The sequence below is a fragment of the Microtus oregoni genome, unplaced genomic scaffold (genome assembly GCF_018167655.1).
Source record: "Microtus oregoni isolate MIOR12 unplaced genomic scaffold, Mior012 000037F_ref0000500, whole genome shotgun sequence".
NCBI lineage: Eukaryota > Metazoa > Chordata > Mammalia > Rodentia > Cricetidae > Microtus > Microtus oregoni.
In genome coordinates this window covers 17,297,297-17,316,179 of record NW_024543096.1, presented here as the reverse complement: position 1 = coordinate 17,316,179, position 18,883 = coordinate 17,297,297, and the positions used below count along the sequence as shown (strand labels likewise).

The 18,883-nt window shown below is 37.3% G+C and overlaps 1 protein-coding gene across 4 annotated transcripts in view; it reads left to right on the top strand.

Moving 5' to 3' along the window:
• The window catches only part of Kcnh7 (potassium voltage-gated channel subfamily H member 7), a 421,266-nt gene that overhangs the window by 283,320 nt on the left and 119,063 nt on the right, over positions 1–18,883 (top strand). For 3 of the 4 annotated variants that reach the window (XM_041631378.1, XM_041631377.1, XM_041631380.1), the window contains exons 4-7: positions 7,728–8,156; positions 11,689–11,709; positions 12,128–12,151; positions 18,336–18,550. In XM_041631378.1, the coding sequence (XP_041487312.1) occupies positions 7,728–8,156; positions 11,689–11,709; positions 12,128–12,151; positions 18,336–18,550 (689 nt within the window). The remainder of the gene's footprint in view (positions 1–7,727; positions 8,157–11,688; positions 11,710–12,127; positions 12,152–18,335; positions 18,551–18,883) is intronic. The other variant, XM_041631379.1, reaches the window with a different exon arrangement.

The window sequence follows — 18,883 nt, the reverse complement described above, 5'->3', positions numbered from 1 at the left end:
CCAATAAGCTACAAGCTTTAACTAAGTTTTACTCAATTTTAGAAAAATTATTTCATCAAGCTATTGATTGACTATATATATATTTGAGATACTCTTTCCTTTTCAGATTTTCTCCCATTTCCCTTAACTAGTACTTCCAACCTCCAATCTCTGGTAGAATGGTTATGACTCTGGCCTCAAGTCCATTCCTGTGTTACACTGCAGAATCCTTTTCTTCCTTTGCCCACAGTAGGGGTGAAGGAGGGCATTGGGTGGAAATTCCTCAGTAACTACATGCCACCTTTGGCTGACAAATCCTAAGGGAAACATATGTATCCCTTAAGGGTCGATACTCTCCTGTTCCTTCAAAATCCATCTTCCTCAGTGTCTCCCTCCCATGCCAGTGTTTTCCTCTGGCTTCTTCCTCTGTTGCTCATACTCAAGCTGCTGAGAATAAATAGCCTGCATTTCAACAGACACATTTTGTTTATATCACATCATATTTTTTAAAGTTTTAATTAGTGGAATTTGTTGCCAGCATTTAAAATTTTGATATTGCACATTAAAATTAGGATATCTGGCACTCTCGCTCTCTCTCTGTCTTGAGTATCTAGTTACACACCCCAAATGTTCGTTCTAAGTTGGCACAGAATACTAGCGACCCCTTTTTGCCAAGGCCTGTGCTATTCCATTAACTGTGCTCAGTACATGTTTCCGTAAGTTTTGTGTACACTTGGGTTTCTTGGTTTCTATTATTTGTCTCTGTCTGTAGATGTTTAAACCGCACGTGTTTCCCTGCTTCCACTCGTTCCTTCATCCCACAGAGCGGCATAATTGAGCTCTCTCAATTCATTCTCTAGACTGTTCTGTACAGAGGTGAGTTAGATCACTTCTTGCCTTTATTTTTACTTCTAGGCTACTACACTCACTGCGTCTTTAAAATGCACTGTTATTTCAGCAGTATTTGCTCTCTGCCTCCTCGTTCCCTTTCCTCCTTCCCCATTCCTCAAGTTCCTACTCTCCCTCTCTCTGAGTCTCTTATCAGTGCTGCGGTCCCATCCTGGTGCTAACAAAAGCTATACAAGTTCCTACCAAAGTCACACTCCAAATCTCCCTCTGATTCTACCCCTAAATACTCTTTATCTTCCAGGAGCTACTTTTAGCATTTCCCCTCCTTAGATAGGAGTCATCATGATTCATCCTGCTTGGACAGTTTCATCAGTTACCGCAGCTTCAGGCCTTTCCACAAATCCGTATTTTGGGTCACAGTTTCCTTAGTCCTTTCTCATCACTTAGAGCCTGATGTATTCAATGGCCCATTGGGTGAACTCTTTGGAATATATTAGTACTTCTGGAACATCCACCTTTTCAAGTTAGATGTGTCTTAAAATCTCTAGCCCCTCTCACTTAGACTTCTTCGATTATCATGGTTCACTAACCAAGTCATCCAAGCCAAAATATAGCATGCTATGCTTCTCCTTCCATTGAATCCTCTCATCTCCCATCAAAAAGGTGGACTAAGTATATCCATCACTTCATTCAATAGCTTCCTTATATTGCACTATAATTATCCTACTCAGAACTTCAACACATCTTATTTGAGCTAATGTAATGGTCTCATAATTTTAATTCCCTCCTTCATCCTTTTTCTCCAATATTACATAAAATACTGCTCCTCCCAGATTACAGAAGTCCACTATTTCTATCCTTTGTGATATGCTTTTGTTGCCTAAAACATAAAATTCCAAATTTTGTGTATATGCAATACGAAGATCTAAGTCATAGTGACTTCCTTTATTTTGTTAGATTCATCTTCTATAGCTTCTAGTATTTAGTAGAGTTTCACTAGAAAAGTCCTTTGTTATGTATTGTCTAGCAGAATGTTGTCATTTTTTGTAGCATATTTATTTCAACACTGTTGTAACTGACATAGTTTCTATTTGATTATTTGGGTCTGGGTTGCCAGAAGATGAAAGAGCAGTCTCCTTCTACAGGTAACATGCTTGAAATTCAAGTTTTTCGTCTGTATGTCAGAACTACTGACTCAGAAACACAGAAATTCAGTACTCTGTTTATATTAAACTTGGTGTCATCCTGGTACTGTGATCTAAGCTAAATAATACTCAAATAATATGATTTTAAGTGAAATCAAATATAAGTCATCTCATAAAATAATGTCAAATCTCTATAGAGGTTTATTCAAACAATAACTTTCAGAAAAAGATTTCTTCATTTAATCTTGTTTAAAAGAACCCATAATCTTTAAAAAAGATTAAAATTGTATCTTTTTGGAAGAAATTTTTACTATTATTCTTACTAAAATAAAAGTTTGAATTATCCTAAAAGCTTCAACTGAAACTAAATTTATACATACAAAATAACATTTGATAATTTAGGCCATTATCTGTCTAATTTAAGCCATTATTATCTATTCATATGTTTTGAACTCACTCAAGATAATTACCACATAAAAAATACATTTGTCTCAGCAGCTATATGACCTCTTCAAACTTGTATCTGTTCTCTGACCCCAAGCAAGGAAGAAACAAAGAAATGTTCCATGTAGTTCTTTGCAGAAGAGCCATCACCAGGCTTTTACTATTCTCCATTGGAGCTGAAAGTCATTCTTTAATTCAAAGATGAGAGGCTGCCGTGGTAATACAGAATTCCCTAATCAGCACACATTACTATAGAAACGGTCTGCTATTGAACGGAATTTAATTAAAGGTTTCACAATGTAACTAATGTTTACTTTCATCCTTCCTTTGAAAGTCTTTTTCTTTAAGGATTAAATTTGATATAGAAAAAGGAACCATGACATTGTTGCAACAACAAACAGGGAAAACGTTCAGTCAAATTTATGTTATAGTTTCCCCATCATACGAGTAAAGAACATAGATCTAAGATCAATTGAAATGCTTGTTATTGGGGGGGAAGTACGTACTTTGTTAATAAGGGATGTTGATCAGCACCCAGGTCAGCATAAGCATAGCCGGTCCCCCTTGTAAGCATCTTGTGGAATATTTTGTTACCTAGCAACATGAAAATCAGGGACACTCTCTAGCCTTCCAGCATTTGGGAAACTGGACCATTTCTCATTAATGCTTTGAACATTCTGTTTAGGGCTCCCATCAGCATGATGGCTGCATGATCACCCAGAATCTTAAGATGTTATCACATCCAGGAGACCTGAATTGATTCTTTAACTTGGCATTTGGAGAGAGGAAACCATATATACCCGAGGGAAACTTAATAATAATATGGTAAAATCATGCATTTATTGACTTAGTGGTTATTTCAAGCGCATGGAGATGTAATTAGGCATATGTAATGTTGGTGCATTATACTCGTTCCCTGTCTCCTTAGTGAATGAGTGGTTAAAAGCAGTCAATCTTGTTACCCTGTCTTTTTGCTTATCTCCCTCGTCCAAATCTCTGCTTGCTGCCTCCTTTGCTGTCATGATGATGTGGCCAGACTGGAAGCAGGGCTTCTCAGACACCAGCAGCAATCTTTAACAAGTTTAGAGGAGTGTGCTGCTACTGCTGTTGCTGCTGCTGCAACTGTTTTAATGCTGGGATTCAGCCCTAGCTGATCCCTGACCTTCACACAGCATTCTGCAACTCACATCACTTCAAGATTCCAATTGTTCCATTGCTCACTGCTCCCTTCCTTTGTGCGATCTTGCTTTTTCTCTGCATCAACTGCTCTTAAGTTGTATCATTGGAGACTTAGTCTTATATGTCTCTACTGATCACATCTGCTCATTCAAGGAGCCCCATATTTAGCTTCAACTTTGCTGCCTGCCAGTGGACTCCACGGAGTTTTATTCTGTTTTGTTTTGTTCTGTAGCTCCCAAACTACACTGGCTACACTGGTCCATTTATAATTCAGTACTCAGGATAGCCATTTGATCAGAGCTAAGTCCACATTGGATGTTATTTTGCAGAACTAAAGGTGGCTCTTTTTCCCATTCTTTGTACAAGACACTATGCTCCTGACTGTAATAGCAAAATTACTGAAAGTATGAATTGTTACACACACCAAACTGCCTCTCAGTAGGTCTGCGGATACTGCTTATAGGTAGGAGCCAGGGACTGGGTGATGTAGAGATACAAGAGGCTTCAAATAAGCAGCAGAGAGTTTAAGATCACCTTGGAATCCTGAAATCTTGAGTCTTCTTGTACAAGGAAGACGGCAGATTTAGAAACACAGTAAGGTCTGAAAGCAACCCTTTCCTTCCTTCCTTCCTTCCTTCCTTCCTCCCTCCCTTCCTCTCTCTCTCTCTCCCTCCTTCTCCCCCACCCCCCTCATTCTTCCTTCATCCTTCCCCTCTCCTCCCCCCCACTCTGTCTTTTAATGAGATGGGTCTTCTCTGTGTAACCCCAGCTGTCCTGGAACTCCATCTGTAGACCAGGCTGGCCTCGAACTCATAGAAAGGTTTGCTCTACCACTGCCCAGCAAGTTTGTTTTCAATCCTTCACTAAAAGAAAAGCTGGCAGCCTTCCCTACTTCTCTCCGCTCCATTTCCCTCCACACTCATTATCCTTGCCACACCTAAAGATAGCTCTATTTACGTAACAATTCACACTTAAGGATCTCTCCTCTTGGTGCAAGACTCAACCAGGAACAACTAGGCAAGTTTTAAGCCACATATTGTACTTTAGTAGTAAAATTCTTAGATCATTGATGTTCTAAAATTTTGTAAAATGATAATAAATGGAATGAAGAAAACAAAAACTTGCAGTTGTAAGAAAAATTAATGATTAAAAGCTAGGTGAAAAATCTTTTGTACTAATATTCATTTTCCCCAAGAAAGACCATTTCTAATGTACATAGCTACCAGCACTTGTTATTTAAATTCTGTATTAAAGCAAAGTTAGATTCATGGAAGTAATCTATCAATATTTATCCTTATCTGACAATGTATAAGAGTTGTGAAAAAATGTTGAGCTTTTTTTTTTCCTATTTCAGGTGTACTATTTTAGCAGACATGAGATTAAATAAAATCTAATTATCCAAGTAAGAAAGTAAACTTAATAAAACCTGAAGACTTAGCAAGACATTTTGCAGAGTTAAAAGGCACAGCAGCGCTACACTTACCTACGTTTTAAATTCCATGCCTTAGGGAAGTATAGTGGCGCACAAATTTCTCAATGTGCATTCTTTCCGCGTGAACTACACGGAGACAACTAAATCCGGAATGCAATACAACATGGTCATGTTAGCCTAGTGGTGCGGAAAAGACCATCTGGACCACCTTGGCTGCAAATAACTACAGGAGCAAAATAAACGCCCGTGTGGTCATTAGTTTAAGAGAGCTACTGGGTGTTCTTTGGGGGGGGGGTGTAATGTAACTGATGAAAAATGAGTAAAAGTAGGCATAGCCCTTCAATGCATTGTAATAAAACTTGCAAAATTGATTTGTAAACTGTAACTCAATTTCATGTGCATTAAGCACTAATCAAATGGCTTTGATGCAGCTCACTGATTTTGAGCTTAGCAATCGACTTGAGCATATAAAACTGTTAGTAGAAACATGTAAAAAAAAATGCTTTCAAAACCCTTATAGTTTTGCCCTGATATCTAATCTTATTTGTGCAGATTGGTTGCTCTCATCTTTGCATATTAATCCACAATATGTTTAATATACTTGTCTTGTGTCATCGCACTTTACTAGAGAAATAAATCCTATTTCCATTACTTTGAGCATTATTAACTCCTAGACTACTAGTGCGACACTGGCATAATAAATTAGCCTGCTTCATTCTAAATTGTTCTCCAACAAGCATTTTATCTATCTATATTTTCCTAGATCATGCAAGACAAGAAAACACTTCTGTGTAAACTCAGCAATCAGAACGGAAGCAATGTAAACCCTCACTAAAAGGCTGAAATTGGTAATAAGGGTTGTTTCAGGTATATGGAGCATGATATAGAGCTCCCGTGATGTGTTTAGTTCCACTCAATTGCAAAGTGCATAGAAGTCGATACAGTTCCCCAGGAGGCTAAGATTACATAAGTATGAAGATCAGAGTAATTACATATTTTAATCCAAACTAAGCAACATTATCAACTCAGTTTATTATGTGTTTGTATAACTCCATTGCCATGCTCGGTCATTTTGTCTAAACTGAGGCAAAATCAACAAGGTCTTCCTTAAAAGGGTGTAAAGAAGTGTTAATCGGGAAATCACTGAGTCTATTATTACGTTATGCAGTGAAAACTGTGTGGAACTGTCAGCATGGTTCAGAGGGAAGGAAGAGCCTCTCTGAAGCAACTCTGCTGGGCTATAACCTGCAGGAGCAATTAAGTAGACAAAAGGCAATGATCTAACAGAAGTGAGCCCAGAATCTGAAAGAAGCATGGGAGTCCAAAGGAATATAAAAGACATCGTGGCTGGATTCTAGAGTCCAAGGAGAGGAATTAAAGATGGGGTAGAGATTACACTCTCTAAGTAAGAACTTATGAAGAGAAGTGAGAGTAGTCTACTTTGTTCAGTGTGAATGTTTGAGGACATAAAACTCATTGTCTTTGGGAGGTGAACAAGAAACGCTGTTGCTGTCGCCAGTATAACAAGTGACCAGCGTTCTATACCAAGGGGTCAGCTGGGCCATTAGACTGAGGGAAAAGGTGTAAACATAAAAAACATGATGGGAAAAGTGAAATGAATGCAATCAAGAGGTTGATATTAATGGGTTCTAGAAGATGAGGCCAGAGAACAGTACTGAGGATGTCCCTCAAGCCTCGGACTTAACCAACTAGATGGATTACAGTGCCATTTGCTCTGAAAAATAGCTGAGTTTGGAGGCTAGATCAGGAGATTGGAATGTGGACTAAGAATCTGAGATAACTTGCAACTTTTTAAGAGGGAATGTTGCCAGTTTTAGATACACAAGTTTGGAACTCAGCGTAAAAATCTGGACTGGAGACATAAATTTATAGTATTTGGGTTAAGAATAGGATTAAAAATAAATAGATAGATAACATCATTCGCTATGCATGTTTCCAAAATGGAGAAAAGATGCTGAGTTTAGAGTTAGGTTCTCTTGTGTTTTAGAATCCATCTTCAATGGATTGAGTAGTCCATGCACAAAAAACAACAGTGTCCATGTTGATTAGTTTCCATGACTTTTATAGAAGAAAATAAGGTGGAAAACATTTGACATTATAACTTTTCAAAACTACCAGATGGATTGAGAGCCTTTGATATACCATTGATTCCCCCCTTTTTACCACTCAGACTGAAATTACAATACTATTAAAGACAAAACTACAAGGGTATCAAGCCCGTTTCATGTACTATTTTGTTACCATCAATATTTTTACCACTCCATGTACACCCCACATAGACCCACTCATTCCTGTGTGTGTCCCTTGATACAAGACATAGGTTCTTTCTTTTCCTGTTTAAATTATGGGTTTTTACTGAATACATGTTTTTAATCTGTTATAAACTAAAGGTTTCTGTCATGTAAATAAAGTTTTCATTTCATTGAGCTGTTTTATAATTATCAAAAGCAGGATACATACATATATATATTTATATATATATATATCTTATTATACTCAGAAAACTTTTTTACAATATTTCTCATTAAAGCAGAATTAATTAAATACAGATAGTTATTTTTATAGTATCAAGTATAGCAGTTATTTTGTATGATATTTCAATATGAGTTTATTGTTTTTATTAGTTTTAAAATATATATTCACAGTGTGAAAACACTCTTTTCTGTCTTCCTTTGTAGGGAAACTCTTTGGGTTCAAATTTCCCGGGCTAAGAGTTCTAACATACAGAAAGCAGTCCTTGCCACAGGAAGACCCGGATGTGGTAGTCATTGATTCCTCCAAACACAGCGATGACTCTGTGGCCATGAAACACTTCAAGTCTCCCACGAAAGAAAGTTGCAGTCCCTCTGAAGCAGATGACACAAAGGCCTTGATACAGCCTAGCCAGTGTTCCCCCTTAGTGAACATATCCGGACCTCTGGACCATTCCTCTCCCAAAAGGCAATGGGACCGCCTCTACCCTGACATGCTGCAGTCAAGTTCCCAACTAACACACTCCAGATCAAGGGAAAGCCTCTGCAGCATCCGGAGAGCATCTTCAGTTCACGATATAGAAGGCTTCAGTGTCCATCCCAAGAACATATTTAGAGATCGACATGCCAGTGAAGGTATGTTTGATTATTCTTTTTAAACATGGAAACATTCTTTTGGTTGGGTGATGGAAGTTTATGTTTGTATTGTTTCAAAATTGAACAGTAATCTGCTTTTTCAAAGAAGAAATATGATTAAAAGCTATTAAGAACACGGATCTTGCATTAAGCACCTTTTCTCATTTCCTCTTTGAACCCCAGTGAGTAACTTGGTTTCTTCTGGCTTCTTTATCGGTGCTTCTGAAATAGTATAACCATTATCAGCCCGCTTCCTGGGGTGTTAATTAATTACTGCTTAATTTAAGATGTGATTAGGTGGTGAATTCTTTTATCTTAAGCATAATTAATTTTGTTGAATTTAGTAGCTGATCAGACCCTGAATGAAAGAACAGCGTGCCCTCATAGGACTGTTACTGACCATCAGAGGTGGGAGGCAGGTGGGAAAGAGGGGATAAGTTAGTGGGAAAACTCACTGGGCAACTTGGAAAGCAGGGTGAGACTTTATTCTCTCCCTAGCCTCTCACATTCCTAAGGCAGCCAGTGTGAAAAGTATGCTTTGAGAGCCACCACAGATACCATCCATCTTTAGCACAATAATAGGTAACATGGACCAGTTAGGATGCCTGAGGCAGTGTAAGTGTTTGACACACATTAAGTCTCAGTTAAACCTCAGAGCAACTCTCACAGGTTAGGAGCCAGTTTGAATCTCCCTTTATGGGTAAGTCTCCAACTGCCACAGGGCAAGGACTGCTTCCGTCGTTCATACTGCAGAAGACTTCAATATAAGTGAAGACCAGGAGTCTGAGAGTCAGTAGCAGGCCTGATACTCTTCTCCATTCCTTGTAGAATTAGATTCTTGAAAGGTCCCTTTTTCCAGATCCTCACCCAGGAGAGGTGAGTTCAGTATTTTCTGACTGAGTGAAACCTGTGTAACTGGATGTTTGAGCAACGACTCCTGTGGACGAGTCACAATAAATTCAGTAGTGTTTCAAATAAACAGCATATGCTTTAGTTGGTCCCTACCAGTTACTATGCTCATCTTTAACAAGCATACAGAATCATCAGGGTTTTCTCCTAGGAAACTGAGTTTATGATAATAAATTTGAAAAGCCAACATCTCAGACTCAGCACATCCTGCATCCTTCCCCTGTGCTTCTCTGGAACTTCTCAGTATTGTGTTGTGTATCAGGTTTTATAACTTATGTTTGTCATTTTCCTCTCAGGTGGCCTCCACATAGTACAGTTACTAAGACAGTTATAGGAAAGTGTGACGGTATTTCTTAGATTTCTCAGTACAGGATCTGTGTATAGATGCTTGATGATGGGCTCACTCTCAATTTTCCTCTCCTCTTTGGGCTGGGCCCTTTTGGGCAGTATTTCTCTCCTACCAAAACCGCAGTCAGTGTGTGCCACAGCCTGATAAACTCATAGGGCATGCAACTGCAGTACTTCAACCTTGAAATGATCTTACCTAAAAGACAGTGATGAGCATTAAAGGAACTACCATTCCGGGGGCCGTATAATTCTATATATATTTGAGAAACTGAGCATGCGTAACAATAGATGGAAAACCCTCACAGTTGATTTTAGTTTTATAAACCCTTGAAAATGATTAAGATATAAAATTATAGAAGCTCAAGAGTTAGAGCTGCAATGTCCTCATTCCAACACAGAACTGTGCTCTTAAGTGCTCTATCCTTAGAATTCTGTAAATATTTAATAGCATATTGCTAGGTGATATTTACATAATCTTCTTATTTATGTCTATTGTAAAGTACCTTGGAATTTTTCTTCCTAAGGCACATGTTACAGACAACTGAGTCTTTTTGTGATCTGTTCTAAATTAACACTATAAAAATTCAGTAAAAATGTAGTGTTATAAAGTAAAAGATAGACATGGAAAATATAAACCTTAATTAGTTTATCATTATATTCAGTGAATTTAGTCTGCCAAAATACTACAAAGGAGTCTAAGTATTCTATGTTCTGCACATTCATATTGTCGGTAATAAGGATGTCACAGTGGATATGTGACTTCAGACTAATAAATGTATAGTATTGTACTTTAACTTCAGACCAAATTTAGCCAAAAACCAATCAACTAATTAAATACAACCACTGATGGGCATAGAAGAAATAGCAAAGAACTGTTGACTCATTTTAATCTTCAAACTTCTCATTCTTCCTCAGTGTCAAAGCTTCACTCTGCTAGCTTTTTTCCCATTTGTTTTTATAGGATCTGGGCTTAGCAAGTACACGTGTGTATATGCGCACATGTGCATGGTCGTGTATGTGGGGGGTGCATGCATGTGCGTTTTATAGTGAGCATTTTATTAGCAGTGTTCAGCAGTGTTGGGGATCAAACCCAGCTCCATTTATGATTTTTTTTCTAACTACTGGGAAAGCAGTTACTACTTTGCTAATGACTGTAGAATATTGTGAGGGGAAACCATCTCTATGTAGAAGAAAACTGTCCCACGGTCCTATTTTAAAAATGACTTGTTAAAAGAGATGAACAAGTTGCCACTGAAAGTCACATTTTATGCACATAGTATTGACAAGGCCATGTCTTCTCTAACAATTTCATAAACCACAATATTGGAATTACTTTTAACATAAGCTTAGAGACAATTATGGTCTATCTCAAGATTTTAGATATGCATGGTGATAAGATAGATGGCAATAAATACATAAATTTATCAAATCTTGAACACATTTGAAGGGTTTGTTATGACTTCATTTATTTTAAGCTTGTGTATTTCAAAGCTGGTAATACATATTAATACATATTTTTAGTACCACATAGAAAACATTTAGATTTCTACTCTCAAAATAAATCTGAAAACACTATGCCAAGATTTGAAAACACCTGCTTTAATATAAGCAAATGTATAAATATTCTAGGTTTTATGCTACATAGAAAAAAATGCAAATTCTTTTTATACAATAAAGTGTTCACTGATATGTTGCAATTATTTTTTTGCCTAAGAATGACTCGTTAAAGACTGATATTTTTAAAGCATACAGTAAAGAACAGTTGAGGGTAAAGGGACAGCTAACAAAAGTATCCTAAATAATTCAAATATGTATTATTCCATTGTCTTAAAAACTTCTGTCCATACTAACATTCCTAGGTTTAAGTATATGGAAAAAACTTGACATACAAAATGTTGTATGGTTTCCTTTGTTACAAGCTACAGCTGAGGAGACATAAAGATTGGCTTTTGACAAGGTTGTAAATTACCACAATTACCAGCAACTATGCAGATCTTTCTCTAAAATGCTGTAATTATAAAATCTGTTACTTACAATTTGTTTAAATTAAGTGACGTATTTCAGTTATTTGTGATGTTTATTATAACTGATATTTCAGTTTGTGCATTTCTCCTGATTAATGATTTATAATATTCACCTCAACCAAAATTCCATTTTCTGTATTTACATCCTGGTTTCTCTGATTGTTTCTACTAAGCTAGTTTGGTGTGCTAAACATAATTTTAGTCTTCTGTTTTATATTTCTCTCTCTTTTATCCTTATATGCTCAAAACAGACAATGGTCGCAATGTCAAAGGTAACGTATAAACTCAAATTCGCCATCTGATGCTTAAAGTGCCCTTTACTTGGCATGTTAACTTGCCTGCTATATGCCCTGTTGATGCCACATCTCCATGCTGCCCTCAGCTAGTCCAGGTGCCTGGTGGAGACATCATGGCTTGGTTTTGCTGGAGACATGATTACTTTCTCTGCTGTGCCATCAAAGTGATGATGAACACCTTTTTATCCTGAACAAAAGGATGTAAGATTGACGGTGAACACTTCCTAGACATTTGGAAAGAAACAATTGTCAAGATGAATATATTCCAGTATAAAAGAAGCACATAAACTGTTGCAGGGACTCTGTCTTTTCTTGAGTACAAGATTAAATAGAATGATCAAAGCTCTATGACAGCATCACTTCACTTGTTCCTCTTTTGTTTCCTTAAAACTAGTTTCACGTTCCTGGATGGCAGGGGGTATGGTTTTAAGCTTACTGTAGTAGTATACTGTACTTGCATGAGAGTCATTTTCTACTTTTTCTCTATTATACTTCAATCATTTTAAAATGTATTCTATATTATTCTAATCACTGACATGGTTTACAGCTACCACAGAGTAATATTTAACCGGGAGATACTCTGGATAAATTTGGGTTTGGCTAAAATTTGAAATCCAATTCTGCTTTGGCTATCTTATCACAGTAGATGCAAGGATCAAAACTTTTGGCATGGTGTTTGCCCGTGCATGCTGCTGTGGCTGTGGAAATGATGTCAGTGATGCATCTTGTGCATGTTTGTTGCATGAACATGTCTCCACCAGTAACCATCATTCCTCAGAACTTACTGTCTGGGCCTCTTCTTTGCATCACTGGTACTCTGACCACTGTGCAGTTTTGTGTAATTGACATCTTAATTGCTTCCATAATTGATTCAGAACTGCTGTTGCTGATGAATGAGCAGTACTAGACACTGTAGGTGTTATGTGATCAAACTCCCAGGATAATCTGTAAATCAACGAGATTGTAGGAGTGTTTCCTTTGCCTTTCCTACTATTTTGTAAGCACTTCAAGGAAGATCTGTACAAGATACCTCCAATAGTGGGATGGGCTTTTTGTTGTTGTTGTTCCTTTGTTTTGTTTTGTTTATCTACATAGTTATTCTAGTTGGGCATGGTAGTTTTAGTTGACAATTCAGAATGAATCCTCAGAAAGAATGTAAAGATCTATTGCCTGCTTGGTCCTTGGAAATACTACTAGTACTTAAGATGAGTAAATGCATAGACATTAATTTTTCTGTGGATTTTTTTGGTTTTTGGTTTTGTTTTTTGAAAGTCAAAGTGAGAAATGAATCTAGTTTGTTTAAATTATGTCCAAATTTGGCTGGCTTTAGCTCCTAAACTAATTTTCCAGTAATAGGGATATATAATTCAGAGGTAGATCACCCATATGTGTGAGCCTTAATCAGATCCCAAGCACCCAAATCAAGAAAGGGAAAAAGAAAGAAAATAAGGGAGGAAGGAAAAGAGAAAGAACCTACCCTTCATCTATTGTCAAAAAAAATTTATTTTAATTTCATCAACTACTCCATCAAACCAACCTTTATCCGTATTCCCTGTGTTTTAGGTAGAAATCCCAATTGCTTGATTAAAGTTCATTTTTGTTTTTTTTTTGTGTGTGTGTGTGTATGTGTGCATATATTTCAGATGCACATCAGTTTTACAACTGCCATTTTCATAAAACTACAAATAGATACTGGATGATCCATCAAGTGTGCTTATAAAACAAATTAATACTGACTCTAAGCCATAATAAATACAAACACAAAACGTATCATCCACTTTGACCAGAAATCATTTCCCGACAAAAGAGCATAAATAACCTGGTAACACAGACAAAGGATTTGCAGGTTTGTCTGAGTGGTCCCCTTAAAGCTCAGGTGCCGCCTAATTCCTTGGCACAAGGAGTACTGACATCTTTATTTTCAGAAAAGGTCATGCGTTTACTATCTTGGGAAGTCTGTTTTAGTTCCTGTTCCACAGAGAACCAGCATTGGCTTAAATCCTTTCTCCTTCCATCTGTCCCCAGTGGACAGAGATATATTCTCTGGCATCAAGGACTCTAAGCATAAAAATCTTACCAGCAGAAGACAGTAGGCTGGCACTCAGCCTTTCCTTCCAAAACTAAATACACAGACCCTTTCTTCAGATCAATTCTGCTTCCCTTCGATAAGTTTCTTTGTCACTCTAACACTTTAAACAACAGTTACTTGCTATTTTTAGAAACTGTAATCCCTGAAGGAGAAGGAGTACAGCAACTTTTAACAAATGGCATAACGTATGTAGATAATATGATTCGAGGCCCTATCTCTAGAGCTTCAGAAGGGTTTCTACTGGTATTTCAGTCACTCAATTATCACCTCACACCTAGTAGTTTGTCCATGTGTCCTGCATTCTAAGTCATAGATACATTACTCCTCTCTTCCTATTTAGTAAGTCCTTGAAAATGTTGTGCCCTATGTTGCTTCCTAAGACTACAGATTTCTATTTCATGTTGACCACTTTCCAACTAGAACACGATACTATCTTGAGTCAGAAACCAAAACTGCTATCAAGATTGCTAAGAGCAATCACTTCCACTGTAGCCAGGAAACCTATCAGGAACAAAAATAATGACAGACAGAGAGAAAGAGACAGAGAGAGAAAAAGACAGGGAGAGAGAGAGAGAGAGAGAGAGAGAGAGAGAGAGAGAGAGAGAGGAGAGATCTAACAGAACTTGTTTCTCATACTTTGTATTGGCCTTTATCCAGATGCCTATGATCTTACCAAGATTTGCAAATTGATTCTTAGTGGTGACAATTTGTCTGGCAAATTATACGTCACGCAGAGGAACAGAATTTGTAGACACTGAATGCAAGTAACTTGATGAGTGTTTCTGTCTTTTTCTGAGCGCTACAGCACTTTTTGGCTGATGCTTATTCGCAGGGTTCTTTGGCAAAGCGTCATTGCCAATGCTACGCTGGCATTTTTGCTAATGTTAATATAGATTAGTTGTATGTTTCATTACATTTAACAAATGTAATTCAATGCCCTAAGAAATACTGTACATGTCCGACAAGATAGCAAAGTAAAGGCCCTGGCTGCCAGAAAATGAAAGCCTGACAACCTGAGTTTGATTCCAAGAAACCTTGTTCAACTATGTAAAGGGAGAACCCATGCCATGAAACCACCCTATGATGTACATATGCCTTGACATTTGTGCCCATAAATACAAATCACACACATACACAAACATACACACACAACAACAATAATAATAAAGCATTTTCTTACTCCTGATAAATTTAGACAGTCTCATTTTAAGTATTTTCAAATCTGAAATTCTTCTTAGTTATTGCTGGATCTCTATGCATAGTTGGAAAACGTAGCTTATTTTATAACTTCATCAGGTACTGGTGCTAAAATCTACCCAACTTTTGCTGTAGCCTCCCTGGTCACCTGCTTTCCGTTTCCTAATCACACATTGGCATACTCACGTTGTTACCCCTCACGTTGCTCTCCCTCACAGAACGTCAGTCTCCTGGTACACTTGAGTCTTATAGTCCCCTCAACTGAATTGATCATGTCCCCTTATTTCTGCCTGTTCCTTCTCTGTAAATTCATTTACTTTGTTTTTCAGGCTAATCTCCTTTCTTTCATTAGAATCCCAAATCCCATCTGTTCATGATCATTGTCAGTGAGGCTGCCTATCAACTCTAAGTCCTCAGCCAAGGCCTCTCTGAATGTAGACCTAGGAGGTAGGAAACCTTGTACTTTGATTTTTGGTCTTTGACTTGTACCTTTTTGACCTCATATTCTGTCAGCTTAGTTTAGAATTGGTGAAAAAGAATATTATTAATCCCTGCCTTAAAGCATTGGGAATATATTCCACTGGAATTTATATAGAATTCAGAAAAGACTGTAACTTGCAAAGTCTAAAAGACTTCTAGGTGTAAATATTTGATTCAAAGTCAAGAGAAAGAAGAACACCACTTTCTGTTCTACAGGAGAAAAGATGCTTGGGATGCCCTATCTGAGTAAGGGTGCATAATTTATTTTAAATATACTGTTATGCTGAATTCAATAAATATATTCACACAAAAGAAAGTTTTCTTTAACTCTTTCAGACTAAAAATCTAAAAAAAAAAAACAGAATGAAATGACAATGTAGGAGATTTCTTTTTCCCCTAGTAAATGAGAGAAAGTAAAATAAGGACTGTAGGGAGGTTGCCAATCCAGGGGTGTGTGGGTAAGACAGTTTTTCAAAGAGTTTCTCAGCTTCAGTTCGAAGAGTCCGTTTCTCGGCAAGTATTTTGTTTTAATCACTTGATTTCCCTGCAATGAAATTGAGAGATAATTAAGCATTCCTGAAATAATAGCATGGTCCTCTAACTTACTATAAAGGGCTTACAAAGGCAAAGCAGTTTATAATCAGATAATACGAATATTACTATGCTAGTTTATATATCAATATGCTAAGGACATAATCCTTGTAACAGTAGAAAAAGTTGACTTCCAAGAAATTAAGGACATGATTGAATACCCCATCGAAAAATAGTAAAGTGGGAGAGAAATCATAAGATTTAATAAATTTCTAAATGTGTTAAATACTCAAAATAATACTAAGAGAACATGAAAGGGAAATTAGGAAGTGCGATATTCTCACAAGCGAGCTCTCCTTCCCTTAAACATTCTTTCAGGCTACTTCTCTATGTGATAAGATGTAGTAACATTGACTTGCACAGAAGATAGACACATTGCTAAATGTTAATGTATAATTTCATCAAGGTGTACCTTGCAAACCACATGCTTTGTTAAGAATGGCTAGTGCTTGATAGATAAATTCACAGGTAAAATCACTTACAGCTCAAGAGCGCTGGCCCAAGCTCCATCCCCGCACATTAGAAGAAGAAAACTAAGAACTTGTTCTATAGCCTCTACATGTACTCCTCAGTAACCATAGCATACGCACACACGCGCGCACACACTATAATTATAACTATAGCTAATTCCAGAAGGTGATCTGAAATAACCATAAGGGCAATAAAACTACACTAACATATTTTGCCTAGCTATTAACATCCTAGATCAGCTGTGAAGACAAGTTCCTACAAAAATACAACATAAAGAAGGATGATCTAGTCATAAATTCAAAAGGCGAACTGTAACGATTTAATGCAACTTCGCTGTATGCCTGAATGTTACCACTTACATTTCTTATTCATATCCCTAAGTGCAGATAAATTATCCAGGCAAAAAAAAAAATACAACATTTCTGTGGGGAGGAAAACAACAGTGTCTACAAAGTCCGAAATCCTAGATGTGTTACAAATTTTAACAAATGTGCCTAAAATTGAGGCCAAGAAATATACGAAACTGGAAAACCCCATCTGAAGTACGCTTTTTATTATGTTTTTTAATTTTTTTAAAGACTTCAGGTACCAATACTGGGGCGCTAATTGGAGGCACCAGCAAATGATGATGGTGGTGGAGCAAGTTCAGATAATGAGACAGGCAAAAGCAACTGAAAGGGAGTCTTTCCCCACCCACCCCCACTCTCCCAGTCAAAAATACACTGTGTAATACTCATGGCCTCAGGAATTTGAAACAGTTCTTCATGATGCTAAATTTTAAGATCTATAACATAGAATAAGCAACACATAAGAACTCCAGACTATTTCTTGACATCATAAATAGCAGATAATAGATTCGTCTGTAAAGAAAATGGCTCTGCTTTGGCTCCTCGTCTTCCACAAGGGAACCAGGGTCCTTGGCCTCTTTCCAGCTGTGTTTGTAGGAACAGAGTGTTGAAGGTGTTTAGCAACTTCCAATTCAGACATGCTCTGTCTCCTGACTACCGTTATGTCTAGTTTAAGCTGTGTTTGCCATAGCAACATGCTTATATACTTTAGTTACAGGTATTTTAATGTAACTGAAAGTAAAATGGAAAGAAAGATATCAATATCCCAAAAAGAATCCAGAGAATCTCAACAGAGAACACCAGTATACACCACACACACACACACACACACACACACACACACACACACACAAGACACTTAGTCATTTTCAACATCATTTAGGCATGAATCTCGTAGAAACTCCATGGATCATCTCATGTCGGTAGTAGAACACCTGAAGAAAGTAACTAGCTTGTCCCTTCTCTGTGACATGTCAAAGAGAGGAATGTAAACCCAGGCTGTGTAAATGCACAAATGTCAAGACCAACATGATTTTAACTAAGTCAATGCTTCCCTAAGTCACCCCCAGAATAGGAAACAAAATCTATTGGAATACTTGAGGTAGAATCCAGCCATCAGCAGGGCATGCAGGGTTTTTTGTTTATTTTGTTGTTTAGTTTTGTTTCTCTCTCTCTTTTTTTTTCAGCCTTTAATAAGAGAAGCCAGTTCACGATAGAGGTTGGCATTCGTACTTTTAATACCAAAATTTTCCCTTTGATTCTCGCATGTCCTCCTTTGTGGCAAAAGGTGTTCACACACAAACTGACTGCACTTAGTCATGGGACTCACACAGTCATGGATCATTAGCCAGGCATCCAAGACCATCTTTTTTATTTTTTCTGTTTCTTCTGATATTATTTTTACAAATACTTTCCAATCTTTCTAGGGCCTTTTAATCATATCAAGTCAAGTCTGCTGGGGTCCACATCGGATTCAAACCTCAACAAATACAGCACCATCAACAAGATTCCTCAGCTCACTCTGAACTTTTCAGATGTCAAAACTGAAAAAAAGAATACATCCCCTCCCTCTTCAGATAAAACTATTATTGCACCCAAGGTCAAAGAACGGACACACAATGTGACAGAGAAAGTAACCCAGGTAGGACATTGCTTTGCTATACTTTACAACCACTATGGGATTATTTATTTTTCCATAACGAATACTTTTCTCTCTGATGAATAACGGTAAGACGTTTATCTCAATGCCTTGAGATATTGAAAAACTCCTAAGGAAAAATTAACAAAACTACTGCAGTGATTTTTGCCTGTTACTAGACTGGGCAAAACTGAACTAACTTGACATTGTTTATTGCTCAGAGGTAATTATGCTGCCATTTATCATTCTTGAACATTTATTGACTTGCTGTCCACCCTGACAATATAAAGCATTTTTTAAAGAAATGGATCAGATGTGATTAACGGAACTTTAGAG